The sequence below is a fragment of the Alosa pseudoharengus genome, unplaced genomic scaffold, assembly GCF_046254945.1.
Source record: "Alosa pseudoharengus isolate Yale_2024_CS ecotype anadromous, Long Island Sound unplaced genomic scaffold, YU_APseudo_1.1 YU_APseudo_1.1_scf_22, whole genome shotgun sequence".
Classification (NCBI taxonomy): Eukaryota; Metazoa; Chordata; class Actinopteri; order Clupeiformes; family Clupeidae; genus Alosa; species Alosa pseudoharengus.
The window spans coordinates 3,194,639-3,222,402 of record NW_027468680.1 but is presented as its reverse complement, the minus strand read 5'-3'; the positions used below and the strand labels follow the sequence as shown (position 1 = coordinate 3,222,402).

The 27,764-nt window shown below is 44.0% G+C and overlaps 3 protein-coding genes across 10 annotated transcripts in view; 2 read left to right on the top strand and 1 right to left on the bottom strand.

The window, feature by feature from the left end:
* The window catches only part of LOC143139496 (kinesin-1 heavy chain-like), a 28,104-nt gene extending 21,202 nt beyond the window's left edge, over nucleotides 1-6,902 (top strand). The window contains exons 12-16 of the mRNA XM_076300082.1: nucleotides 275-346; nucleotides 2,660-2,764; nucleotides 2,913-3,129; nucleotides 3,820-3,955; nucleotides 5,170-6,902. Of these exons, the coding sequence (XP_076156197.1) occupies nucleotides 275-346; nucleotides 2,660-2,764; nucleotides 2,913-3,129; nucleotides 3,820-3,955; nucleotides 5,170-5,176 (537 nt within the window). The 3' untranslated portion in view covers nucleotides 5,177-6,902. The remainder of the gene's footprint in view (nucleotides 1-274; nucleotides 347-2,659; nucleotides 2,765-2,912; nucleotides 3,130-3,819; nucleotides 3,956-5,169) is intronic.
* A 79-nt stretch (nucleotides 6,903-6,981) lies between these two features.
* LOC143139635 (NACHT, LRR and PYD domains-containing protein 1 homolog) lies at nucleotides 6,982-23,155 on the bottom strand. Of its 8 annotated transcripts, none has more exons than XM_076300249.1 (11): nucleotides 22,969-23,155; nucleotides 21,425-21,497; nucleotides 20,394-20,561; nucleotides 18,017-19,730; nucleotides 17,489-17,572; nucleotides 15,593-15,760; nucleotides 14,268-14,348; nucleotides 10,677-10,817; nucleotides 10,352-10,510; nucleotides 8,266-8,385; nucleotides 6,982-7,634 (listed from the first exon to the last, which is right to left on the bottom strand). In XM_076300249.1, the coding sequence occupies exons 2-11, from the start codon at nucleotides 21,447-21,449 to the stop codon at nucleotides 7,412-7,414; spliced, it is 2,883 nt and encodes a 960-aa protein (XP_076156364.1). In that variant the 5' UTR covers nucleotides 21,450-21,497; nucleotides 22,969-23,155; the 3' UTR covers nucleotides 6,982-7,411. The 8 variants fall into 8 exon arrangements, with proteins under 8 accessions (XP_076156364.1, XP_076156365.1, XP_076156366.1 ...); XM_076300250.1 differs by having other exon boundaries at nucleotides 10,352-10,507; XM_076300251.1 differs by lacking the exons at nucleotides 21,425-21,497; nucleotides 22,969-23,155 and adding an exon at nucleotides 20,751-20,834.
* A 1,559-nt stretch (nucleotides 23,156-24,714) lies between these two features.
* Nucleotides 24,715-27,764, top strand: part of LOC143139634 (rho GTPase-activating protein 12-like) — a 63,682-nt gene continuing 60,632 nt past the window's right edge. Inside the window, exon 1 of the mRNA XM_076300246.1 lies at nucleotides 24,715-24,878. The gene's annotated coding sequence lies outside the window, so the exon portion shown is untranslated. The remainder of the gene's footprint in view (nucleotides 24,879-27,764) is intronic.

The following is a 27,764-nucleotide window of genomic DNA, read 5'->3' as shown; positions in this document are numbered from 1 at the left end:
CATCTAACACAGACACATCTAACACTAGACACATCTAACACTAGACACATCTAACACTAGACACATCTAACACTAGACACATCTAACACTAGACACATCTAACACAGACACATCTAACACTAGACACATCTAACACAGACACATCTAACACTAGACACATCTAACACAGACACATCTAACACTAGACACATCTAACACTAGACACATCTAACACTAGACACATCTAACACAGACACATCTAACACTGACTCATAGTGTGTGTGTGTGTTTACAGGCCAAGGAACTGCAGACTTTGCACAACCTTCGGAAGCTCTTTGTTCAGGATTTGGCAACACGAGTGAAAAAGGTAAGTGTGTGTGTGTGTGTGTGTTTCATTCAATAGCATTTAAGTGTAACATGTGCATGCAGATGTGTATCTGTGCGCGCGCGTGTGCATGTGTGCGTGTGCGTGCGTGCGTGCGTGCGTGTGTGCGTGTGTGTGTGCGTGTGTGCCCTTGTCTTGTCTTTGTGTGTATTCTCCTCTGTGTATGTATATATGTCTGTGGGCTTTTCTAGTGTTAATTTCGTCAGATGAGACGAGAGGAAATATGTTCGTCAACAACCTTTTTTTTCATGACTAAGACGAGACGATGACGAGACGCCATTAATGTCCGGAGACACTGACTAAGACTATCTTAAGATACATTATTGTTGACGAAAAAAGACGAGACTAACATGTTTTGCATGAAATAAAAACTAAGATAAAATCTCTCTTCATTTTCGTCTACAAAATGAGAAGGCAGAATATCTAGCTGTTACGTTTTCAAAATATTCCGAATGCGTTTATGCTCAACAGCTTTCCTGTAGGCGAGTCTACAGTATGTGCTGTTGCTGCAACCCTGTGGCTGCAGCACGAAACTACATGGAACAAGAACACCGGAGATTTCTGCCAGAGTTAGCAAGCTAACTACCTAAGCTTTATGCCACAACGCTACATACCCAGAAGTTGAAGCTTCTCTCATACAAATTAACATCCCCCAGAATGTCCATACGAAAATGTTCAGCATGTAATGTTAGCTAATGTTAGCTCAAATTTTTTCAGACGAAGGACTACTTAACTAACCCTAGCTAACAAAAAAAAATAAAAAATTAGACCTACTTCAACAGTATATTAGTCTACACAATAGGCCTACTCACTGAACCACCTTGCTTATTGTCTTTGCACTTTGCTTATTGTGTCAGAGGATTCATACTGTATGATTTAAACTGGCATACATAGACAGTGTTGCAGAACTGTTTGGATTTACATACAAGTTGGTTCAATATTGCAAACAACTCATCTATATTATATTTTACCACGTCTGCTCGCGGACCACGTGGGATAGCTTTCGGACCACCAGTAGTCCCCGGACCACACATTGAGAAACACTGGTCTACGAATATCATGACAGTGGTCCAGTCAAGTCCATGGTCAAATCCCAGCCGAGCTATAACTGTAGCTTGACTTACCTGTGCATGTAAACGTACTGACTGACAAAAAATCAGAATGAGTAATTATAACAGACGAATAGCCCTGTGGACACACAATATTGTTGGAAAATTGAGATGTGTAAAACACTATTTGACTCAAATGGTAATCAGAAATAATTTGTTATAAAAAAAGAAGACTAAAATGTTTTGACTAAAACTGACTAAGACTAAGATACCTTTAGTTTTCTTTTGACTAAAACTAGACTAAAATGATGAGACTTTTAGTCGACTAAAACTTGACTAACAAAAATGATATTTGTATGACTAAATATGACAAAGACTAAAATGGACATTTTATCACAAGACTAAGACTAAGACTAAATTAAAAATAGGTGACAAAATTAACACTAGGCTTTTCTCAATATGCGTTCTTTTCTATACTTGCGTTCTCATGAACTTGAAAATCGTTCTGAAACGTCATCAATCACCGCCGAAGTACTGTTCCAATTCACAAGTTCGCATTTATTCAAGAACGCATAACATTCCCGGAAGTGTCCTCGAATCGTTGGTTTTATCAAGGATGCATCGGGTGGTGACTTGGTGGCTTGAAGATTCCACAATGCATTACGTCAGCTCAGCCGTGACACTCGCATAAGAGAAATGGCAGCATTGATACATAATAGGCCTACCTATCATAATTCCTGCTACAATCCGATCCATATTTAGGCTATATAGGCTACAGGCTTCACAACTAACGTTAATCATAACTGTCACTTAAACTGCGAACTTCAAACGTTGTTCCCGCCATCGGCAAGTGAATATATTGTTATTAATATTTAATTAAAAAAAATCAATGAGAAACAAACTTAAACAAGCTGGTGAATTATATATTTTATTGTAAATGTCAGAAATACTGGGTAGACCAATAGAGCAATAGGTAAATGACTAGACTCCCGAGCTGTTCCGAGAGAAGCTGCTGTTGGCAAGAACGCTGCTGTCTCAAACTGCAAATTGAGCGTCCTGTGTCCTCGCGTTCTTCAGAGTCTGGACTCACGATCTTAACTTTTCAATTTCGAACTTTCAAGAACGGGAGACCGTTCTTTAGCGTACTTTGTATTGAGAAAAGCCCTGTGTGTCTTAATATATCTGCTTGTGTGCTTGCTCTGATGTGTGTGTGTGTGTGTGTGTGTGTGTGTGTGTGTGTGTGTAGAGTGCAGAGATGGACTCTGATGACACTGGAGGCAGTGCAGCTCAGAAGCAGAAAATCTCTTTCCTGGAGAACAATCTAGAACAGCTGACCAAGGTCCACAAACAGGTATGTGTACAAACACACACACACACACACACACACACACACACAAACACTTTTTTTTCACTATTTTTTTTATTATTACCTCTCTCTCTCTCTCTCTCTCTCTCTCTCTCTCTATCTTTCTCTATCTTTCTCTATTCCCCCCCGGTAGCTGGTGCGTGATAACGCTGACCTGCGATGCGAGCTGCCCAAGCTGGAGAAGCGTCTGCGGGCGACGGCCGAGAGGGTCAAGGCCCTGGAGTCGGCGCTCAAGGAGGCCAAGGAGAACGCGGCACGCGACCGCAAGCGCTACCAGACCGAGGTGGACCGCATCAAGGAGGCCGTGCGCGCCAAGAACATGGCCAGGAGAGGCCACTCCGCTCAGATTGGTGAGACACGCGCACACACACACACACACACATAAGCACGCACACACACACACACACACATAAGCACGCACACACACACACACACACACACACACATAAGCACGCACACACACACACACACATAAGCATGCACACACACACACACACACACACACACACACACACACACCACACACACACACACACACAAGCACACACACCACACACGCACGCACACCCCAAAACACACACACGCACGCACATACTTACACACGCTCGCACGCACACACACACCCCAAAACACATACCCACACACCCCAAAACACACACACACCCCCCAAAACACACACACACACACACATACCCCCCAAAACACACACACACACACCCCAAAACACACACACACACACCCCAAAACACACACACACCAAAGCACACACACACACCAAAACACACACACACACACCAAAACACACACTCACACACACCAAAACACACACACACACACCAAAACACACACACACACACCAAAACACACACTCACACACCAAAACACACACACACCCCAAAACACACACACCAAAACACACACTCACACACCAAAACACACACACACACACACCCCAAAACAAACACACTCACATACACACATACACACACACACCCCAAAACACACACACACATATTAACTCCTGAAATCCCTGTCTCCAGCAAAGCCCATTCGGCCAGGCCAACCCCCTGTGGCGTCCCCTACACATCCCAATATGCTGCGTGGTGGAGGGGGCGGCGGCTTCTACCAGAACAGCCAATCAGTGGCCATCAGGGGAGGAGCCAAACAGGACAAGAAGTAAGTGCCTTCATCCTATCAGTTGATTTGATTCTCTGAGATAACTGCCCATCACGGTGAAATACCAATCAGATGTCATAGACAGCCAGCCGCCTATCATGATGACGGGCCAATCAGATCTTAGGCAGACAGTGCTAGACAGGCCCCCCATCATGGTAAGGACCAATTGGATATCTTGGATAACTGCCCATTATGATTATGAGTCAAATGTTAGTCTTCTTGGTTACGTAAATTGCCATCACAAGAGAGCTATCAGTTGGTAGAGCTGATGACTCCATGGCATCTAAATGTTTGGACTCTTTTTTGACATTTTTGAAGGTTTTGTCTGATCGTTTGTATCTCAGGAGGCATGCAAACATGTCTGACTACACAGCAAGGGGGAATCCAATAAACTACATTTCCCATGATGCTTTGCAGTGTGGTGACTGGTCAGCTGAGCAACAAGTCAGGAAATAGACACTTCCTGCCATGAGAGATGGAGGAGAGATGGAGGAGAAGAGAGAGATAGAGGAGAGGAGAGAGATTGAGGGGAGGAGAGGAGAAAGAAGAGAGGAGATGGAGGAGAGGAGAGATGGAGAGAGAAAAGAGATGGAGAAGAGGAGAGCCTAGAGATGGAGGAGAAAAGTAGAAGGAAGGAAAGCACAGACGAGGAGAGGAGAGATGGAGTAGAGGAGAGGAGTATCTCCACCAGTTAGAGTGTGTGTGGGTGCTGGTCAGTGAGTATAGCAACTGATCATGGTAATGATATCCTTTACCCCTCTATCTACCCCACTATCTACCTACGCCCCTCTATCTACCTGCACCCCTCTATCTACCCCACTATCTACCTGCACCCCTCTATCTACCTACATCCCTCTATCTACCCCACTATCTACCTGCACCCCTCTATCTACCTGCACCCCTCTATCGACCCCACTATCTACCTACACCCCTCTATCTACCCCACTATCTACCTGCACCTCTCTATCTACCTGCACCCCACTATCTACCTGCACCCCTCTATCTACCCCACTATCTACATGCACCCCTCTATCTACCCCACTATCTAACTGCACCCCTCTATCTACCCCACTATCTACCTACATACACCCCACCCTCTCTGCCCCTGATCTCTCTTTCTTTCCCCTCTTCCTATCCTCTCTTTTCCTCTCTCCATCTCTTTCTCCCTCTCCTTCTCTCTTTCTCTCTCTCCCCTATCTCTCTGTTTCTTTCAGCAGCTGAAGATGAAACGCTTGCAGAGGTGAAAGATGAAGATATCACCATGGAAACCTGTCATTCCATTATTATGGTGCCACCTGCAGGAATAAGAGGGGTGGAGTCTAAAGCCTATACATATATAAATATTCATGAAGAGGGTGGGGTTTAAAGCATATAAATATATAAATATTCATGAACTGTACAGTATCACTCCCCAACGTTGACCAATCCCTCCCCACCAAACACTTTCAACGCTGGCAAAAAAAAAGCAAAAAAAAAAACATGTAAACCGCAAACACAGTCTGATGCTGATTTGTCAACTTTACAGCCTGCAAGAAGATTATACTGAAAGCCTGCTTCCCCTAACCACAACCTGTCCACACACACACTCACACACACACACCAGAATATGACTTGAACCCTTAAGTGTCCGAGAACCCTTTCAGACCACCTCAAACATCTCCTCATCTGTCTGTAGATCGGCTAGTCATGCCTGGCAGCTGATCTGCTTCATCTGAGCTCTGCTCGTCCAGCCTGAATGCTGAGGCTGTTGCAATAGCCAGTGTGGTCGCTGATCGTAATGTCGGGTCTGACTGGTGCCCATCCTGGACAGGCCGTTAAAGTTGTGGTCTGGGTCAGCTGAAGGTCATTCAGAGGTCAGATGAGTGTGTGTGTGTTTTAATTCAATGTGTGTGTGTGTGTGTTTGTGTTTTAATTCAATGTCACGCCAGTCCCTACATCTCTTTAACGGTTAAACACACACTGAAACTGTATTCAATGCCGTGCTAGTACACACACACACACACACACACACACATACACACACACACACACACACAGTGTGTTCTTTTTAGGTGTAGATGCTTATTTCCTGGAGGGGACAAAGCTTGTTCGGCTCCTCCTGCCACTGATCAGCCAATCAGAAGAGCAGCAGGACCAGACTAGCCAATAAGCAATGACATGAAATTTTATTTTTTATTTTCTGTATGTGAGAAGGAGCGAGTGTGTGTGAGAGGACAAGGAAGTGCATGCGCACGTACACACACACACACACACACACACACCAGTCAGATCCATATTATTCTGCACTAGACAGCAGGGTTTGTGGCCCACTGGCACACATACACAGACACACACACACACAGAGACCTGGATTCCACTAAAGGAGAACATGCCTGAATTGTACTACTCTAACAAACACACTTCACAGAGGCATAGCACACACACACACTACACACATCCTAAAGGCTTGCATTGAACACACACACACTACACACATCCTAAAGGCTTGCATTGAACATAAACACACACACACACACACACACACTACACACCTCCTAAAGGCTTGCATTGAACACACACACACTACACACATCCTAAAGGCTTGCATTGAACATAAACACACACACACACACTTCACACATTCTAAAGGCTTGCATTGAACACACACACACTACACACATCCTAAAGCCTTGCATTGTACACTCCAAATAATCATTGTCATTTTTGGACCAGAGTTTGAGAAATAAACCAATCAGTGAACAGATAGCTGCTTTTTTTATTACTATGTAATAGTAACATCCTTTCTAACTGACAGGGGGTTCCACCAATGGGTAAAGGCACCGGAGCATTCCGAGAGAGGCGGGACACAGTGGGGAAGGTTGCGATTGGATGAGAGAGGGTTAGGGCGGGCTTTGGATGGACTGCATGTTGTAAATGTGTGTGTGATTAAATCATGATGACAAATGTCTACAGTGTGCTGTTTGTGTTTTCTACCACTTCCACAAAACAGGGTGGCCAAAGTCAAAACAAATAAAAAACACATCAAATGGAATAGCCATGACTAGTTTATTAAATGGAATACCCATGACTAGTTTATTTTGCAAAGATATTCCTTCATTTGACTTTTGTTTAAAGTGACTTTCACACAAGCTGACAACAGTTTTTTCTTACCTCTTAACACAGCAGCATACATTACACAGTTGACTAATTTAATTTGACAAGTTCACCACGGTCTACCTGCATACATTGGCAGTAGCCACTTTTGGATTCATTCATTTGGTTGGTTGAAATTGCTGCCAGTGATCTACATGTTTAAAATTTGTTCAAAATATCTGTCCAAGTGAAATGCACAAATATAATTTACAGAAAGGGATCCACACAGTGCAGGACAGAGGTACAGTCCTAGTACTGATTATTTCCAGATGTACTTCAACACCAACTAATCTGGTTTGGATTTGATTATATTTGCAGCTTATTTCATTCAAAGTGACTTGCAAAGAATTGTAAGGGATCCTGGTCCTTCTCCGAGTCTCTCTGTGTTGCGGATGCCTCATGTCCGGCACAGGTCACCTGATGGTCAGTCGTGTCCTCCACGTCTCTCACAGGTGACGTTTTCATGCCCACTATCGACACCTTGTTACAGCTGAGCTCCCGGTCCCTTAGTCTAGTGCACGGGTCAGCAGGCTTACTGCAGCGTTTCCTTTGAGAGAGATAACAACACAAGCATGGTGAATGGTAGGCGGCTCGTACCATATGGGGCGAAATGTGCCTAAGCGAGCCAAAAAACGCGAAACTAAACGCTTTTCAGCCTGCGCGCTTTCTGCCCTTCACTTAAGTCTGTAATTTACGCGCCATGAAGCCAGATTTGCGCTATGGGTGGAGCTACTCCAAAATCCGGGCATTTCTTATGTATACAACTCTTGCGTGCATTCTGCCACTGGCTTAAGAACCTTTCCAGCTATGCACGTCTGAGGGCTGTATTAAGGTCGAGCGCCACTACAAGGTGAAACATATTGCTCAATGTCGGCAGTAGGCCTAGTTCTATGGTGGTTTCACAGAACGTTACAAATTAACATCACAGTATCAAATTTTGCGCTTAATATGCTGATACAGCGTTACAATGCTATTATATCGGACATGTCCAGCAAGAAAAGAAGCATCTGACTGTCCCAGATCAATGTGCCAAATTTCAAGATGTGAGGTGGGCAAATATGATTTTTTTGGAGAGTGATCATGTCTTTAATGCTGTGGATACTTTGGGAAAAAAAGTTGATAATTTTACAGTGGAAAAGGCACCTGCTTCATAGAACGCCCCAGTTAAGTATAAATACCCGTGAAGTGTGACTTTGCAGTGTGGACGTGTCCGCGCCTCCTCGAGTGAGCGGATGCCTTCCTCCAGCAGCAACCCCGACTCCCCATCTCGACTCCCATCAAAGATGGCGGCACCAAACCTGCCAGGCACAGCCAGTCTATTATTACCTTACTGGAGCACCACTAACTAGCTGGCTCTGATAAAGAGCTCACTAGGCCACTAACGAGCTGGCTCTGATAAAGCGCTCACTAAAGGGCTCACTAGGCCACTAACAAGCTGGCTCTGATAAAGCGCTCACTAAAGGGCTCACTAGGCCACTAACAAGCTGGCTCTGATAAAGCGCTCACTAAAGGGCTCACTAGGCCACTAACAAGCTGGCTCTGATAAAGCGCTCACTAAAGAGCTCACTAGACCCTGAGCAAGACCACAGGCCACCTGAATCCATGTATGGATGTTTTGAAGAACAGTTATACTGACAAAACTATACCCCTAAATGGTAATAACAAAACTTCTTTATGAGACTTTGATTACACAATGCAACAATTTATCCTGGGAATCAGTGATCAACACAACAATTCCCTGACATTTATAGATCAAACAACTTATTGATTATGAAAATGACTGTAATTACTCAAAAGACTACTCTAGTGGTTGCATAAGCCACCCTACCCAGGGACGGAGGGATTCCTGCAGCTGTAAATCTCCTGCACTAACCCATGTAGATCATATGGGCTTACTGCACACTAACCCATGTAGATCATATGGGCTTACTTACTGCACACTAACCCATGTAGATCATATGGGCTTACTTACTGCACACTAACCCATGTAGATCATATGGGCTTACTGCACTAACCCATGTAGATCATATGGGCTTACTGCACACTAACCCATGTAGATCATATGGGCTTACTGCACTAACCCATGTGGATCATATGGACTTACTTACTGCACACTAACCCATGTAGATCATATGGGCTTACTGCACTAACCCATGTGGATCATATGGGCTTACTGCACTAACCCATGTAGATCACATGGGCTTACTGCACTAACCCATGTGGATCATATGGGCTAACTGCACTAACCCATGTAGATCATATGGGCTTACTGCACACTAACCCATGTAGATCATATGGGCTTACTGCACTAACCCATGTGGATCATATGGACTTACTTACTGCACACTAACCCATGTAGATCATATGGGCTTACTGCACACTAACCCATGTGGATCATATGGGCTTACTGCACTAACCCATGTAGATCATATGGGCTTACTGCACTAACCCATGTGGATCATATGGGCTTACTGCACACTAACCCATGTGGATCATATGGGCTTACTGCACTAACCCATGTAGATCATATGGGCTTACTGCACACTAACCCATGTGGATCATATGGGCTTACTGCACACTAACCCATGTGGATCATATGGGCTTACTGCACTAACCCATGTAGATCATATGGGCTTACTGCACTAACCCATGTGGATCATATGGGCTTACTGCACACTAACCCATGTGGATCATATGGGCTTACTGCACTAACCCATGTAGATCATATGGGCTTACTGCACACTAACCCATGTGGATCATATGGGCTTACTGCACACTAACCCATGTGGATTATATGGGCTTACTGCACTAACCCATGTAGATCATATGGGCTTACTGCACACTAACCCATGTGGATCATATGGGCTTACTGCACTAACCCATGTGGATCATATAGACTTACTTACTGCACACTAACCCATGTAGATCATATGGGCTTACTGCACACTAACCCATGTGGATCATATGGGCTTACTGCACTAACCCATGTAGATCATATGGGCTTACTGCACACTAACCCATGTGGATCATATGGGCTTACTGCACTAACCCATGTAGATCATATGGGCTTACTGCACTAACCCATGTGGATCATATGGCATGTGGATCATATGGGCTTACTGCACTAACCCATGTTGATCATATGGGCTTACTGCACATTAACCCATGTTGATCATATGGGCTTACTGCACTAACCCATGTGGATCATATGGGCTAACTGCACTAACCCATGTGGATCATATGGGCTAACTGTATTGCACTTACTGGACTTCCCTTAACTGGGGGCAGGTGTGGATGAGGGTGAGGATCCTATTGGCCCAGATCTCAGTCAGGCAGCCCGTCGACAGAGTCACCTCCATCAGATCAGGCAGAGAGGACAGATGCGCCATTAGAGCATCCACACACTCACCATACTCTGGACTGCTGCAGTATATAACACACACACACACACACACAAACACAGAGTCATTTTCACAGGAATATACACAAGGCCTACTTAAGGTCAATAAAATCTGCTTCAGTTTGAAATGTTCAAATTGAAGATTCTTGAACTACGTTGGTTGGAAATGTTCAAGAAGGAGATTCCCACTTCTCTGCTGGGCGTCTCAGTTGATGAAAGGCCTGGAGGATCCCACTCAGAGTGGCGCTGGACATCTCCACGGAGAACAGCAGGATGAGCTTCAGCCCTGAGCTCTCTGCCACTGGGCCTGCAAAGTGGCCAATCAGCAGCCTAAGACCCAGAGAGGGACGGGACTATGATATTCATCATCACTGCATATGCTCACACAATCACTTTAGTTCTAAGTAAGCAGAGGTGGAAAAAGTATGAAAATATTGTACTCAAGTAAAAGTACCAATACCTTGATGAAATATTACTCAAGTACAAGTTAAAATACCGATCTGAAAATGTACTCAAGTAAAAGTAAAAAGTAGTTAATTTAAAATGTACTTTAAGTAAAAGTTACTTAGTTACTTTTTTTTGGAGGGGGGGTAATAGTACAGTAATCCAGCACAACTGAAAAGCCCCTCACAGGCAGCTGAGGCAGGCAGGCCAATGTTGAGTTGCAGAGAGTTTTTTTTATATTTGGAAACAAGCAGAAGGTTCAGCAGATTAAAGGGCGTCGAACTGGGGGGAAGAGGGAAGTATAGGGCAATGGAGGAGAGGGCCCTTGAAAAGTGGAATACAGGGGGCACAACATTTTCACCAGGCATTAGTAATAACTCAGGTAATCCACACATAAAAAATCCAAACAACTCCATAAGTAGAGTCATGTGTAATGAAGTGGAATAACACAGGGAAAAAGTATTGAACACGCTAAGAAAAAGCACTAAGGCAAGGAAAGGGAAGGAACGAGCTGGAATCTGTAAGTAGAGAGTAGTTATCCTTTCTATCTGCGCAAATTAATATAAGCTTGGTTAGTAGCTTACATATTGATGGGCTATAAAAAGGTTTTTCATTACCAAGGTGTCACACAAGAAACATTTCATGATGGATAAAAGCAAAAAGCTCAAACAGTTCTGGAAGTAATCTGGAACTAAAGATCAGCATTCATAAGAGGGACCCCTGGAATCTGTTTAGAACAATGGACCAAAATCACACCTGATACTGCGACTAATAAGTTTTGTCATACAGGAAATGTCTTGAAACTGTCTTTACAAACAAAGGCTTTTCCACAAAGTATTGAAGAAATTTCAGTAGGCACGTTCAATACTTTTTTCCTGTGTCATTCCACTTTAATACACAAAACTCTTATGTTTGGATTTTTTTATATGTGTGTTAATATAATGTGTGGTGAAAATTTCAAATAGACTCACTGGAAGTTTAGGCTAATTACTGAAAAAAAAAAAAGCGTTCAATACTTATTTCCACCATATATTTATTTTACCTGAATATTTTAACTTCCAAATTAAATGTAAAAATGAATGTCAGACGAAATGTAAAGTCTGACTGACTGGATTTTGTATACAAAACATAGTGAAAACTGTCTAAGGTCACTCTCACTCTCCCTTGCTAAAGAGCTAAATGGTTTAGTCCGCCTGCACGATTCATAAGGTAGTCTATCTTGTTAATTTAGTTGAGCATCGCTAGTAGTGGACCGCTAATTGTTGTGCTGCTGGTGCAATGTCTTTCTCCAAGAAAGCCAAGTCAGGTTACTAAAAACAAATGCCAAAACAGGAAAAAGAGAGACATCAAAATGAGGGGAAACAACTGCTAATAAACTTCTTTCCAAAGAAAGGTGAGCACAAACGTCAAAACACGAAATCCCATGGTGTTTGCTTGAATATCTCCGCAATCATTGGTGCTAAAACGACAACCCATTGGAATAGCGGAAAATACACTTTCATAGGTTAGGCTAATCTGATGCATCTCGTGATCCAGCTCCATCTCCATCACTTTCAGAAAGACTGCATGGCGTCAGCTTGATTCATGTCCTGTTGTAGGCTACATGCTGATCATTATCACTAGGCTAGTGGTTTAGGGCGCGATTTTTTTTCTCTCCCTTTCTGTTTTCGTTAGTCTTAACTTTTTTACTCAAGTAACGGATGGGATTTTTGATGTAGCGAAGTACAATACTTCACTCAAAAAGTAATAAAGTAAAATTTAAAATACCGATTTTATAAACTACTTAAAAAATACAAAATACACAGAAAAACTACTCAATACAGTAACGTGAGTAAATGTATTTTGTTACTTTCCACCTCTGTAAGTAAGGGATAACGGCCGCCGAGGTGTCCTGTTGGACTTAATGGACGAGGGTCAGAGGCAAAGAACTCCCCGACGTGCAGCGTCCGCCCAAGTCCATTAATTCCGTATAACAGGATACCTCGAAGGCCGTTATCCCGCTTATCAACCGGTTGCCACTATAGGCAGGCACTCAGCACACAGTGAGGTGAAGCACAAACTAATCCAGACGCAGTGAGCTGCCTGCTACAGCGGCGCTCGGGGAGCAGTGAGGGGTTAGGTGCCTTGCTCAAGGGCACTTCAGCCATTCCTACTGGTCAGGGTTCGAACCGGCAGCCCTCCGGTTACAAGTCTGAAGAGCTAACCAGTAGGCCACGGCTGCCCAATTGGAAAATGGACAAGGATATACAGTGATCTTTGCCTTGTGAGTGTTGAAGTCTTCAATAAGGACGTGATATGCCGATTGAAACGCATTCCACTCAGATAGCTGGCTACCAGGCTCATAAATCGCCTTTAATTGCAAACAGAAAATGTCTAGCTAGCATCATGTCATTACATGCTTCCATTTCCAAAGCAATGAAGGCTGTTTACCAACTTAATATTGTGCCATATAGCATTCATTCCTGCAGGCACCCTGGACATGTCTAGAATGTCTTGTGTGCCCAAAGACAATATGCGCGCCGCTTTGAAATTTATATTGTGAGGTCGACAGCTTGAACAACCCATCAGCAAGCTGCAAACAGGGTTAATGCGGCCAGAAGTGACACATGTCGGATTTTCCCCCTGATCTAAAGATTTTTCACGCAAACGCGACTACCAGGCACGGTTGATTAAGCACAAACTCTTATTTAGGTAAAGTCACCAAAGCAGAGAGAGAGTCGTTCGTACATACTTCCACTACATTTTGAGTTCTCCACAAATGCCTTAACATTGTTTTCTGGTCTTTTGTAAAAGTTATTGTGCCGTCAATATCTCCTAACACTCCAAACACTCATTAGCGAAATCTAAGAGATACATAGTAGGGTAGGCTATTATGCATATCATTGTTAATGTGCTATAAATGTGGCACAAACAAACAGTCATTTGCCATTTAGGCTGTATTTCAATGGAGCTGGCAAAAGATCATCATCTGACTTCATGTGGGTTTTGGGATCTGTGGTGTTAAGATGGCAAACTTAGATTTCTGCTGCATGGGAGCTAACTGTAGTGCAACTTGCTCTAATATATACTTATATCTCCCATATACTAAACACACACACACACACACACATCATCTCCCATATACTAAACACACACACACACACACACACATCATCTCCCATATACTAAACACACACACATCATCTATATAAGTAGTTAGCTTCGATTAGCACACAGATCTCCTTATATGGGCAAAGATGGCAGATTTGGGTCCTTCAGAGGCTTCAGAAGGCTTTTTTTCTATTATTGTTTGCATTACAATGAATGAAGCTTAATGTGAAAGAGAAAGTGACGCACCCAAAATAGTTCTTCACTTTTCTCAGCACGAGAACAGAACAGAGACTCTCAGCTTGCCCAGCCTCCTCCGGTAGACCCACCCTGCCAAGCAGTACAGCACAGGGACAACAATATATTTTACTGCAGAATTATTATATGGGAAGTGCATTACAATGTCAGCTCTAGCACCCCCTATGGACAGACTTTCATAAACGTTTAGTGTGCATCCAGAGAATGTAGAGACTGAGTAGAGACCTGGTTCTGTTTGGGTCTTACATCAGAACATATTGGGTCTTACATCAGAACATATTGGCTATAGTATAATGATACAGGTCACATCTTAAAATGTGATTGACATGAAACAGTGTGACAAAACAAAAATCCGCATCCTTTGTTTTTGTCATTGTTTTTGAGCCAAATCATGAGTGCCCCTTTAAACAGCCTAGGCCCTAGGCCACTGACAAACATAGGCTACTATTATTATTGATTTCACAAGGGGAGAGCTCTAATGTTAATGATGCCCTGCCACACAAAACCGTTTTTACTTGTATTTTTTTAAATATGTTAGGTCCATATGTGTTTGTGTTATGTTGTGAATGTGAAAATAAACTGCTACCTCATCTGTCAGCTCTAGCCACTGAAAAGAAATAAGCGGAGAAATCAGGCGAATTATAAAGCTGCTCAGTCTGACGACATGGAATTGACTGAGCTCATTATTTATAAGCTCGCCCAGTTGAGGCGCCCACAGAATTCGTCTAGCTCAGTGACAGTTTTCATATGCCAGGATGTAATGGCTGAACGTCAACGGGCTTGTGCGCTATGCGAATACAACTTCAACAATGCATGTACCCAAGAACCCAGAGTTGAGGATCAAATGGATTCAGTTTATTTTTTGGAATAATGCCAAAGCTGGAGCAGTAGGCTACCATCGCGGCAGTCTACGACCAGTGCCCAGTCCGTAAGTAAAATGCTATTGTCAACTCAAGGAAGTGATATGTTATACAGGTTTAATGCACTCGCTAGCCTAGCAGGTTTTATGCCCATTTGGACAATGCTAGCACCCGCTAGCCAAGCTAAGTTCATGCAATGAAGCTAAAATTAGTTGATAACAGCTGTCATGTTATGGACTAGCTGTTAGCCAATCAGAGTCAAGCAGCTTAGCTTGTTGAATATTAATGAAAACTGGCGCAAATTGAGCTGAGTCTTCCTGCAGGGTTTCTATACCACGCTAGAATGTCTTGAAACAAAGTAACCAATGCATGTTTTCCACAAAACATGTTACAGAGACATTACCACAAAGCAATGAAATTCGTATGGTAGGGCACCTTTAAGGTGACATCTCATACCCCGCAAAATCCCTAATCTGAGTGTTCCTGTAGAACTGCAATAGTCTCTCAGCAGTGGTGAAGGTGATGGTCTTCACAGTGAGTCCAACTCTGCCCACAGACTTCTGCCTGTAGAGGGCGCTGAAGATCTGCTGCACACTCTTCTCTGACAGACTGCTGTGGAATGCACTGGTGGGGAGAGGAGAGGACAGCATGCTAACGTGTTTCTAGGATAGACATGGTGGTTGCATTGTTTAATAAAAGTTGAGTTTAACCCTTAGAACCCTAAGCTGTTTTTAGGGCATTTTCACTACCTTTATTCATAAGGATTTATTCTGGTCATTGTAAGTGCCACACACATATATTATATATTGCTTTTTTCAGGAGAGTCGAGGCTATTCAGATCTGCCATCATTTCATGTATTAATACTAGCATTGATTTTATTTTGATTTTTAAAGAATTTAAATATAAAAAGTGTATTATAAAAATTCTTATATTTCGACATGTATCTCACCACAGCAAGCTCACAGCTCTACATGCATTTCATGTGGTTAGGGCAGACTGTCCTGAATCGGGCAATATAATTGCCATGTTGGAGGGATACTCTGGGGCTGAGCAATTTACAGAAATATTTGCTGTGTGATTTACGGAAATAAATGCCATTTTTTATTTAGTGATGAAAAATGACCTTTCTGAGCTCCATATCTGTGACATGAACTGATCTGACCTGACTTGACCCGAGGTTAAGTGTTAGCCTGCGTGCCTGTGTGTATGCTGTCATAATAATTCTCAACTTTTTACTGCATTGCCATGAACAAAGTAAAGGCAAAAAAGGTGTTTATTTGTTGAACAAATTGGGATGCAATGTGAGCCTTGAATTGGATGCCATGCAGGAATTTGCTAGGATCTCAAAACCGGAATATGAACATGCTTTGCCATAGAGAAACACATGATAGCATTGGATTATAAACATGCTTTGCCACAAGAACAGACAAAAACGTGGGGTAAGTCCAGCTATATGAAGTTATTATTTTGCTGTCACTTCGTCTGTTTTATAACCCAGAAGGATGTACTTGGTATCAAATGATAGCTCTGAGTCTCCTCTTTCATCTGACATGCGTGGCATATCTATGCGATCACGGGTCCGCGAGTAATTCAAACGAGAGTAATGAGTGTGCAGCGTTGGTTTGTGTACATGATGTTATTATTTTGCAGTCACTTCGTCTGGTTTTATAAGCCCAAAGGATCGATAAACATGGTACCAATGGATAGCCCTGTGCCCCCTCTTTCATCTGATATGCTTGCCATATCGATGCGATCACGGGTTCGCGAGTAATTCAAACTAGAGTAATGTGTGTGCAGGTGAACGCAGAGAAGTATAGACTGTAAATATGATGCAATTTGATTTAATTTCATGATTTTTTTTAATGTCGTACAGACAAGTATGTAGTCTCGTTGGAAAGCCCCACTTCTGCTCTGTCGTGCAATAAAGGTTTCATCTCGCTGCGATGAACCGTTCTGGAGCAATGTAACAGAGAAGAAGGGGTGTGTTTTTTGACGCACTTTGGGTTAATGAATGAACAGACAGCCGATTGTGAGATGTTTGCTGTATTTTACAAAATAGTTTTAGTTTTAGAAATGTAACGTCGCTAAGAGCACTTTAATATCCGCGGTCCAAGTTGCAGTTGGGTTGATTTAAATATCAGGCACTGGTATTAAAATGTGACATGTCTTGAATTCTATGTTTTGCATTTGTAATGAGAAAACTGTTCTGGTATGTACTGTGCACCTTGTGTATGAGATGCATTCATTTCGTTTATAATGTGCACAATGATAAAGATTGATAAAGACGCTTATTTTGATGGCTGTGTAAACGCAGCGCAGCAGAATTCCAGAGCAGAATTCTGGAATCTTACTAGAGTCTGTGCAGGATCTTTCCCTCTCCGAGTGCTGAGATCAGATCACCCACATCCACATCCGACAGGTCCTGCATACCAAACCTTCAAACACAGACACACTGAATCAGAACTCCTGAAACTTAACGTCAAAGCTGAGGAACTGTGCGCAACTGTGCGCAAAACAATGTTTTGGACATCAGAGGAGAAAGAGATACAACTTCACTTACCCCAGCTACTCTTACCCCAGCTGCTCTTACCTCAGCTCCTCACACCTGCTCAGCTGCTCTTACCCCAGCTCCACTTACCCCAGCTGCTCTTACCCCAGCTACTCTTACCCCAGCTCCACTTACCCCAGCTACTCTTACCCCAGCTGCTCTTACCCCATGATCTTACCCCAGCTCCACTTACCCCAGCTGCTCTTACCCCAGCTACACCTACCCCAGCTGCTCTTACCCCAGCTCCACTTACCCCAGCTACACTTACCCCAGCTACACCTACCCCAGCTGCTCTTACCCCAGCTCCTCACACCTGCTCAGATCCACTTACCCCAGCTCCTCACACCTGCTCAGTGCAGGCTGCAGCATCCTCAGCTTCTCTGCTGTCATGTTGCAGTTATTCAGCTCCAGGCTTCTGATGGTCGGGCAGCACTGCAGGCAGTAGAGCAGCACCCAGCAGTCTGTCCTGGTCAGGGGAATGGAGTCAAAATTAATCTCACCCCAAGCCTCCATGGCTCTGCACACAAATGGAGTTTCCTCATGGTTGTCCTCGCATGGCTTTCCCTCATGGAGCTCATAGAGACAGTGGAGTATGAAGAGTGTCATGCCAGCCTTCATAGAGTCCGAATTCCTTTTGATGAGTCCAAGCATCCACTCTTCTAGCTGCCTTCGAATGGAGGATGGGGAAGGCAGTTTGAGATGCTCTAAGTCCTGCATGACTTCTCTATTTGAGAGGCCAAACAGAAACTGAATGACAGGTAGGAGATGTGATTTCATTTCATCCCCTTGGAAAGATTTGAGCAGCTCTTCGACTTTCTCCTCATTCTGGTCAAAGGTGTAGTAAAGTGCAGTGAAGAACTCCTGAAAGCTCAGATGCATGAAACTGAACATTTCTTTCTTTCGGACTTTCTTCTTCAGGAGGAATTTGCACAGGAAGGGAACACTTGCTAGATCTGAGATTTTACTTTCCACACTCTCTTTCTCAAACAGGACTCGCTGCTCCAGCATCCCTCTCTCTGCCAGCTGGCCCAGGCTCCTCAGCAGAGTAGGGACGGGCTGACTTAAACCCTGGCAGTGGTGCTCCAGCAGAGTGGACACAAAATCCACAAATATGGAGGTGGTTGTTTCCGGCTCGGCCATTTCAGCATTTTCTTTTAACTGCTCCCGGAAAACTGTGCAGACAATCCAGCATATGACTGGAATGGAACAGGAAGTGAAGAGGGTTTCGTTTGCCTTCACGCTGCTGAATGCCTTCTCTGCTACCTGCTGATCTTGACAGAACCTCTGGAAGTACTCCTGCACCCCCCTCTCAGAGAAGCCCAGGATCTCAGTGGAGCGCTGAGGGCCTTTGAGCAGTTTACTCAGTGTGTCTGCAGCAGTGGGTCTGGTGCTGACCAACAGGAAGCAATCAAGAAGGATTGACCCCTTCAACAGAGCACTCAGAGTGGCCTCAACAGGAGCTGGTGTCAAAAGGTCTTTGACAGGTGAGTCACTGATTTCATCCATTGGGAATTGGAGTTCATCAAATCCATCTATGAGGAGGAGTGCCTTCTGAGGTAAGTCCTTTAGTTTCTGTGAGATCAGCGGGGTATATTTCTGACTGCAGCTCACAAGATCAACCACACACCGCTTTCCTGACACCTGGTTCAGTTCTTTACATCTCAAGTGTAAAATAAGTTCAAATCGATCCTGGTAGAGGTTGCCTAATGCCCAGTCCAACATGATCTTCTGTACCGTAAAGGATTTGCCATGTCCAGAGTGGCCCTGAAGAATGACTGCTCTAGGAACATCTCCACGGTCATCAGGACTGAAAAATTGGTCCACAGTGGTGCTTTGATATGCCTCCCTGGCACTGAAGAAACTTGCCCCTCTGAAAGAGATCTCCACCTCTCTCTCTTTCTGCTGCCGGTGGTTCTGGACTATCAGCAGGTCAGTGTAGCGGTCAGTCAGCAGCACGTCCTCGGCAGGGAGGGAGTTGTACTCCTGCACTCTCTTATAGTGAGTCCTAATGGACTCCTTATAGTCAAATAGGGTGGGTTCCAGACCTGTACAGAATAACACACACACACACACACACATATACACACACATACACACACATAGTAGAGAGAGAGAGTGTAAGAGAGAAAATAAATCACAGCTTTCTCAACACAGGTGTGTGACCTCTACAGAACATAATAACCCTACACCCAAACCAATGGAGGGTAACTGTAGTAACCTTGGTAACCCTGGGTCAGGTAGCAACAAAAGGTCAACTATGCCTCTAAACCTTAACATACTGGATGAAATGCAGTGGAGGTCACTGGAAAGTATGTGTGTACAGTAAGGTCCTGTGTATTAGCCGCATTGTGTATAAACCCATAAACGTGTGTACAGTAATGTTCTGTGTATTAGCCACATTGTGTATAAACCGAAGAACAGTGTTTTATGCAAGTTAAAAAAATAAACCATATTAATACCATATTAACTGCCCCCGTGTATTAACCTCATAGCTGAAGAACTTTTGCAAAATTAATGTATAAACTGTGGCTAATAATTGGGAAACTACGGTATATTTGTGTGTATGTGTTTGTGAACGTGCCAGATTAGAGATATATCTATGTTGTACGTACAGATTAGATTAGATCAAACCTGTCCAGCTGTATTCTATGATCTAACGTGTCAAATGCAGCACTGACATCTGATAAAACCAGGAACGGAAATGTTACCTGAATCAGTGTTTAGCTGTACATCATTCATCACTTTTATGAGGACATCCCCATGAACCTGAGAGTTCACCAGCACAGGTGCAGATACACAGCTTCCGTCCGCAGCTGAGATGTTGACCCTCAGAGCGTCAGGTGAGACGCCCTCTCCTAAAGCTCCAACAGGGGGCGCTACTCAGACACAGACAGGAGAGAACATAAAGACGGACCATTTCAACATCACTAATAAAAATGGTGTAATGCAGAGATAGCCCAGTAGGGGTCGCTATTCAGACACACACAGGAGAGGTCATCACTATTAAGACCGCCCAACATGAGGCTCCTGCACATGCAGCGATAAAAAGAGTTGGAAATGCCCACCAGTCATATTTTTGGGTCAATTAGTAATGTGCCACCGATTTGGATTTTTATAAAAACATGGCCAAAATTGAGCGCATCACCGATAGGCTGTCCTACATGTCAATCACATGAGACGGCATCAAAAGTGAGTGCCCACAGGTGCCATGTTGAAAAATGTCAGCAGCCAATTTCAATGCTAACTGGCTTAAGCAGAGACTTTCTAATGAGGAGACACAGCACTCTTCCATAGAAATGCATGGGGTTAGTTTGTAACGCAGTTGTCTACACATATCCCACGCCTTCTGTGGCAAAACGTCGACATGTGAATATGTTGAGCCAATTATGTGGTGTGTGGTGAAGACATTGTGCCAATCATGTGTTGTGTGGTGAAGACATCGTGCCAATCACGTGTTGTGTGGTGAAGACATCGTGCCAATCATGTGGTGTGTGGTGAAGACATCGTGCCAATCACGTGTTGTGTTGTGAAGACATCGTGCCAATTATGTGTTGTGTGGTGAAGACATTGTGCCAATCATGTGGTGTGATCTCGCCGCTGGAGCAAGGTTGGCGTTGTGAAGCCTTGAGCAGGCACATTTCTGCCGAAATAGATGCTAAAAAGCATTGCAATATGGCCGCCGAGTGAGGGACTTGCCTAAAAGGACTTTGGCTTAAGCTAGCCCCATGAGTGTACTTACCTTTACGCTGACTGGGTGACTCCATCTATAGACCACGCCTCCAAATCTTCAGCTCACACCAACTCAGCTGCACCTACAATTAGTACATGAGACGGCATCACCGATAGGCTGTCCTACATGTAAATCACATGAGGCGGCATCAACGATAGGCTGTCCTACATGTCAATCATGTGTAAACACTCATTTCATAATTCCACTGAAGTATACAGTCGGTTATCCTCACTAACACACAACTTTAATGCTCAGTCGAGGAGATTCACAATGTAGACACACTCTGCAGCAAAGTTCTCATAATGACCAGTTTGAGTTGTGATCTCAGCTCTTTAAGTGGGATGCAACCAGGGAAGTTGGCGAACACAGACAATGCTACATCAGCATTTCTGAGCCAAGGGGAAGTTTGGAAACGGGCATCAGTGGTCGATTTGCTAACAAGTTTGTCTGGGTACACCCAGGGTAGTTCTATAAAGATGAAAGAATATCTAAAAATATTATTATTGTTATTATTATTAGACCCGCCCAGGTACATCAATTATTATCTATCTATTAACAATATTATCTATTTCCTGCGCTATGCTTTCTCTTAACCCATTTAAGCCCAATTTTTTCCCAGACATGCAAATATACAAATCATGTGTTATTAGCAACCCTTTGAAGTAATCAACAATATATATTTTTTTTTAAATGTAGAAAAGTAGATGAAAAAGTGAGTTTTAATCACTTCATGCGCTTACTCAATTAAAGGTTGCTCAAATTGTTGTTTTGTTAATAGGTAGATGACAGAGCCTAAGAGTTAGGAGGAGGTGCCATGATTTTCTTGTTTGTAAATTTAAGTCAACATGTGGGGGTATCTTTCCACATGCAGATTTGTTGGGCTAGTTCATATCTGCATTACGGACAACTGTCCTATTGTGCCCCCGCCATATGCTCTATCCTACAGGCACCTACAGAAGCATGGAGCTCAGCTGCAGATTTCAGATCAGAAGCATGGAGCTCAGCTGCAGATTTCAGATCAAAGGGTACTGCCACAAGTGCCTTTGGGCAGAGGCTGCTCAGCACGTGGGTTTTTTAAATCTGCTGTAACTCTGATATAAATGCTTATTCCACCATTAGTCCTTATGACACTAACGTCAATGTGCTCTAACTCAACATGTGAGGGTGTTATCTGGACTAACTCAACATGTGAGGGTGTTATGTGGACTAACTCAACATGTGAGGGTGTTATCTGGACTAACTCAACATGTGAGGGTGTTATCTGGACTAACTCAACATGTGAGCGTGTTATCTGGACTAACTCAACTCTAATAAAAAAATTATTATTCGACCACCACTCATATCTTAAAAAAATGGCCTGATTTTGAGACTGAACTCCCAGCAGTGGTGCATATTGCTCGACACTCCAAAAGCTCAAAGCCTAAATAACGCATTGTTGAATAAAATATGCATATAAAACTAAATGTATTTCTGTTAAAATAGAGTGTTAAACATTGTTTTATTTCCTATGTGTGGACAGACACGTCCCTGAGTAAGTTAAGACCCCAACTCACGTCTCTGTCTGGAGCGGAGCGGAGTGTAGGCCTCTCCTGAGCCCTGCAGGAGGACAAGCTGTGGGGTAGAACAGGTCTGGGCTTATTTTCCTCTGGGCAGCCTGCCGAACATAAACCCCAATTATCTGGGTGCACTCGTCTCTGTTGGATGTGTGTGTGTGTGTGTGTGTTGTGTGCGTGCGTGTGTGTGTGTGTGACAGTTTCGTAAAAATTCACTCTTTGTGCATAAATTCTCATTTTCGTTTCCTCTTTATGTGTGTGTGTGTGTGTGTGTCAGATGAGCAGTTGCTTCCTGTGAGTCAATAGACTTGTGGTTAACAGTAGGCTATCTGCTATATGAGCTTATTTAACTTCCTGAAAAGTCTTACATTGCAAAATTATTTGGATAATTAAATCTTATCATGAAATACAGACATTCACATTATAACCTGATATATTTATGTTTTATATTCACGTTATTTCATGAGGCATTTTTGCATCTTGTTTTGTCTTGTTAAAGCGTGATCAATCTTTGTTAGGCTAGACTATAACATTAACTTTCATGTTTGAGACGTGTCAATGGGGAGTAATGAGTGATGCCAGCTAACACTCTCAGACTTAGGCCTAGGCCTAGGCATACTATAATCCACAATTTCCCTGCTGCTTGAGCGGCGAGTTTCGGGAAGTGAGACTGAGACGGTGTAGGAACCGGCAGGGCGTGATGTTAGTTTCGAGATAGGATAGTGGGTGGCATAGAAACCTCAGATTAATGCTTTTAATTAAATAAATATTCCTAAATTAATAGTAGACTCTCTTATTGGATGCGCAAGTCAACATGGTGACCGTTGTCTTAGGACATATTTGATCTGTGACAACGTAAGTGTATAGTGCGGTTAATGTTGTTTCCCTGAATTTCCCCACTTGAGTTGTGCTTTTCTTTTTGGAGTTTTTGTATTTTCTTGTGTGGCGCGAGGCTATGCCCCGCAAAATGAACTTTAAGTGTCCAGGCTATCCCAGGGGTCCCTTCTCGGATAGCACGCAACAGGAGCATGTGATAGCCAGGGATGGATTACTGCACGGGCCTACCAGGCCCAGGCCCAGGGGCCCATGGGGTCAGGGGGCCCTGAAGCCCCAGCTTTTGCATGGAATCATTGCCTCAATATCAACAAATCAGGATGTAGGCTATGAATCTGATTAAATTTATTATTAGCCATCCCCAAAATGCACCAGAATACACGAAATCACATCAAACAAATTAAAAAAATTCTGGGGGAGGACCCCCAAACCCCCCCTCCCAGATATGCGACAATTAGTGGGGGGCCCTTAATACATCTGGACCCAGGGGCCCGAAAGTTCATAATCCGCCCATGGTGATAGCCTGTGTAGGCTACGAGGAATAAATTAATTCAGTAAGACCCAGTTCGAACGTCACGTCGCTTTATTTTTTTTTTTAAACACAACGCAGAGTATATCGAGGGAGAGCAAAACACTCCCGTTACATAGGCCAAAGCCAGGGAGGATTTTAAAAAGGATAATAGTAGCCTTGGATATGCCTGCCGTCGCCTATCAGAGAGCACAAGTCTACCCACTAAGAAAGGCATTTCCTACTTTTCACCAGAAGATGTCACTATCACACCAATATTGTGTCTTTCATCGGGATAAACGTGTCCCGAAGACTAATCGGATCACCTCCTCCAGCACCGTACGGGTTTGAGGCAGGCCCGGGGGAGCGGAGCACGGGGGCGCGCCCACGAGATCAGGAACGCGAGGAGGTGAGGCGTAGCAGTCTTCAGGCTTGCCCAACACATAACTTACTGGAGTGTCCTGAGGAAAACTAACTACGGGACAGGCGTAAAGTTATCAACTTAGCGCGTATTTTCGGAAACTTTTGAGACGTCTACCCCATAGGAATACTTCTGTGAAAACGTATGGTAAGTGGCAACGTTAGCAAGTATTTTCGATGGTGGAAGAGAGGTTGGGAATTTCTCGTCGGCTAACTAGCATTAACGTTGGTGCTAAGCTGCGCAGTCAGCCGCACGAGTCTCTGGAATGAGAGGGAACCTGTTCTGTCGTGCCCGCGCGTCGCCAGCACTCCACAGGTGTTATCCTGACAGAGCTATGCTAGCAACATTGGCTAGTTTGGCGTTAAACTGCATTCCGTTTCCTCACAGCGTCGAGGCATCTCTCCTCCATTCTTTATATACTTATTCCACAACAGGACATATAGGTTTTGTGTATTTTCGGTCATGGTAGGACGTTGAATATAAACACAGTTATCGATACATTAATGTTAGCCTGCAAACTTGGTGGAACAGGAGACAATTTCACATTAGCTGACTGCTAGTAGTTAACAGTAAGGAATATTGCATTAGGGTGCCTATATCGACTCTCTCATAGTTGGTTTATTGTGGGCTTAGTTTTGTTAGCTCGTGGCTGGTTAATTTGTGAAATAAAGCAACTCTGCCGGCTTCGACGTCTGTAATCTTATCGGGTGTACTTAAAGTAGAGGTCATCCTGTGTCAGCATTACGTTACATCAGATTTAATTGTGTGTGTGGCCGGGATAAAGAACCAGTTAGCTGTAAAGTTAGAGCTAACTGTAGGTAGTGTGTAACAGTTAGGCTATGTTATAACAGTCACTGTATCAATACTTTATCGACGTGATTCATCTAACGATAAGTACTTGGCAATGCAGTGTAGTTGAGGCCATGATAAAGGAGGTGGTCTAAGAACATGGTCTGGTTCTAGCCGTCTTGTCATGTGTCAGTTAATGTTAGGCAGGTGGTGTTATGTTTACCATTGGAAGTCAGCTGAGGGGAAGTTATCAAGGTTGGCTTGAAAACACATGTCACCCGTGTTTTTGGTAGCCACTTAATGTGACGTTGCTATTGACAGCCCACCATAACCTGCCGACCGGTGTTTCGGTAGTGTGAAACGCAACACTGGTGAGGGTCCCTGAAACCCAACAGTGATGGGCCTGCTCTGGGCGTGACGTCTGGTAGGGGTACCTCTCCTACCTGTTGCGCTGAGACCGGGGATGTTTGTCCCAAACGCACCCTTCCCCCAAGCGGAGAGGGAGAGAGGTGGGGGAGGAACGCATTCCTGCAAGATGAATACTTTTGCTCAGGTGGTTCTCAAGCAAGTTCGCACAGGATCGCCGTGCCGTCCCCTGTCGTTTTGAGCGCTTCCTATTTGACTCTGTCTGTCAAGCTCGTATCCATTCTTTATGGTGAGTGTGTGTGTGGGGTCCAGGGGTCCACAGTTGAGAGTTCCGTGGGTTCCACAGTTGAGTTCCATCACAAGGACAGCGCTCTCCTCTCAAGCATACTGTTATGTAGTCAATTACATGAGTGAGTGTGAAACAGGGGTGTGTGTGTCAAAAGATCTTCTGGAAGAGTAGCAAATGGAACTGTACCCCTGCTGTGTGTGTGTGTGTTAGTGTGTGTTAGAGTACAACCATGGTCTGGGCAACTTGTTACTCTCGCTGTGTGAGGTCTTTCCCTATCAGTGAGAGCCACTTGTCAATCATCCACCACAGACTGAAGCTTCCCTCTGAAGCCGCCCCTTCATATTGCCAGGGCAACAGCACTACATGCCCGTAGCATGGCAACATATGATACCAGGGCAACAGCACTACATGCCCGTCTGGTACCAGGGCAACAGCACTACATGCCCGTAGCATGGCAACAGATGATACCAGGGCAACAGCACTACATGCACGTAGCATGGCTACAGATGATACCAGGGCAAAAGCATGTCATGCCCGTCTGGTTCCAAGGCAACAGCACTACATGCCCGTAGCATGGCAACAGATGATACCAGGGCAACAGCACTACATGCCCGTAGCATGGCAACAGATGATACCAGGGCAACAGCACTACATGCCCGTAGCATGGCAACAGATGATACCAGGGCAAAAAGAACGTCATGCCCATCTGGTACCAGGACAATCACAGACAGCCAGTTGGTCAGCCTAATCCCGCTGGTGCGATTGGTCTTGCTTTGGCTAAAAGCGCCTGCTCAGTATAGAGATGGAGAACCCGAGATGGGCCACTAGTAGGTGTTGATTAGTGGGCTAATAAGTGTGCTTGTGTAGACTTAGTAGGTGCTGATTAGTGGGCTAATAAGTGGGCTTGTGTAGGTGTTGATTAGTGGGCTAATAAGTGGGCTTGTGTAGAGTTAGTAGGTGGTTGATTAGTGGGCTAATAAGTGTGCTTGTGTAGACTTAGTAGGTGTTGATTAGTGGGCTAATAAGTATGCTTGTGTAGAGTTAGTAGGTGGCTGATTAGTGGGCTAATAAGTGTGCTTGTGTAGAGTTAGTAGGTGTTGATTAGTGGGCTAATAAGTGGGCTTGTGTAGGTGTTGATTAGTGGGCTAATAAGTGGGCTTGTGTAGAGTTATTGGGCAGTTAAGAAGCTCTTGGTTGCATGGGTATATTTGTAGAGGATACTCTCTACCATCTCTCTCTCTCTCTCTCTCTCTCTCTCTTTATTATTTATCTCTCTCTCTCTCTCATCACTCTCTGCAGCCTCTTGCATAACTGTAACGTGAGGCTTTCCTTAAATACAGACACCACTATACAGGACAGTTGCTTTATACCTTTGTACACACACACACACACGCACACACACACACCAGTGTTGTAGTACTCGAGTCCGAGTCATGAGCTAAATTTAGAGACTCGTGACTTGACTTGGACTTGACTTGGACTTGAGCACTGACTGACTCAAACTTGGACTCGGACTAGTACATTCAGACCATGCAGAATTGAGACGAGGACTCGACTTTTTTGTAATGTCATTAGGCTATAATTGTAAT

Bases quoted from the DNA above. Each gene is read 5' to 3' on its own strand.
- LOC143139635 (XM_076300249.1), bottom strand. From the start codon at position 21,449: ATGGAGTCACCCAGTCAGCGTAAAG. The intron at 10,511-10,676 runs GTGGGAATCTCC...TATATACTGCAG, and splicing joins CTGAGACGCCCAGCAGAGAA to CAGTCCAGAGTATGGTGAGT. The intron at 8,386-10,351 runs GTAAGTGCAATA...TGTGCCTGGCAG, and splicing joins CCCCAGTTAAGGGAAGTCCA to GTTTGGTGCCGCCATCTTTG.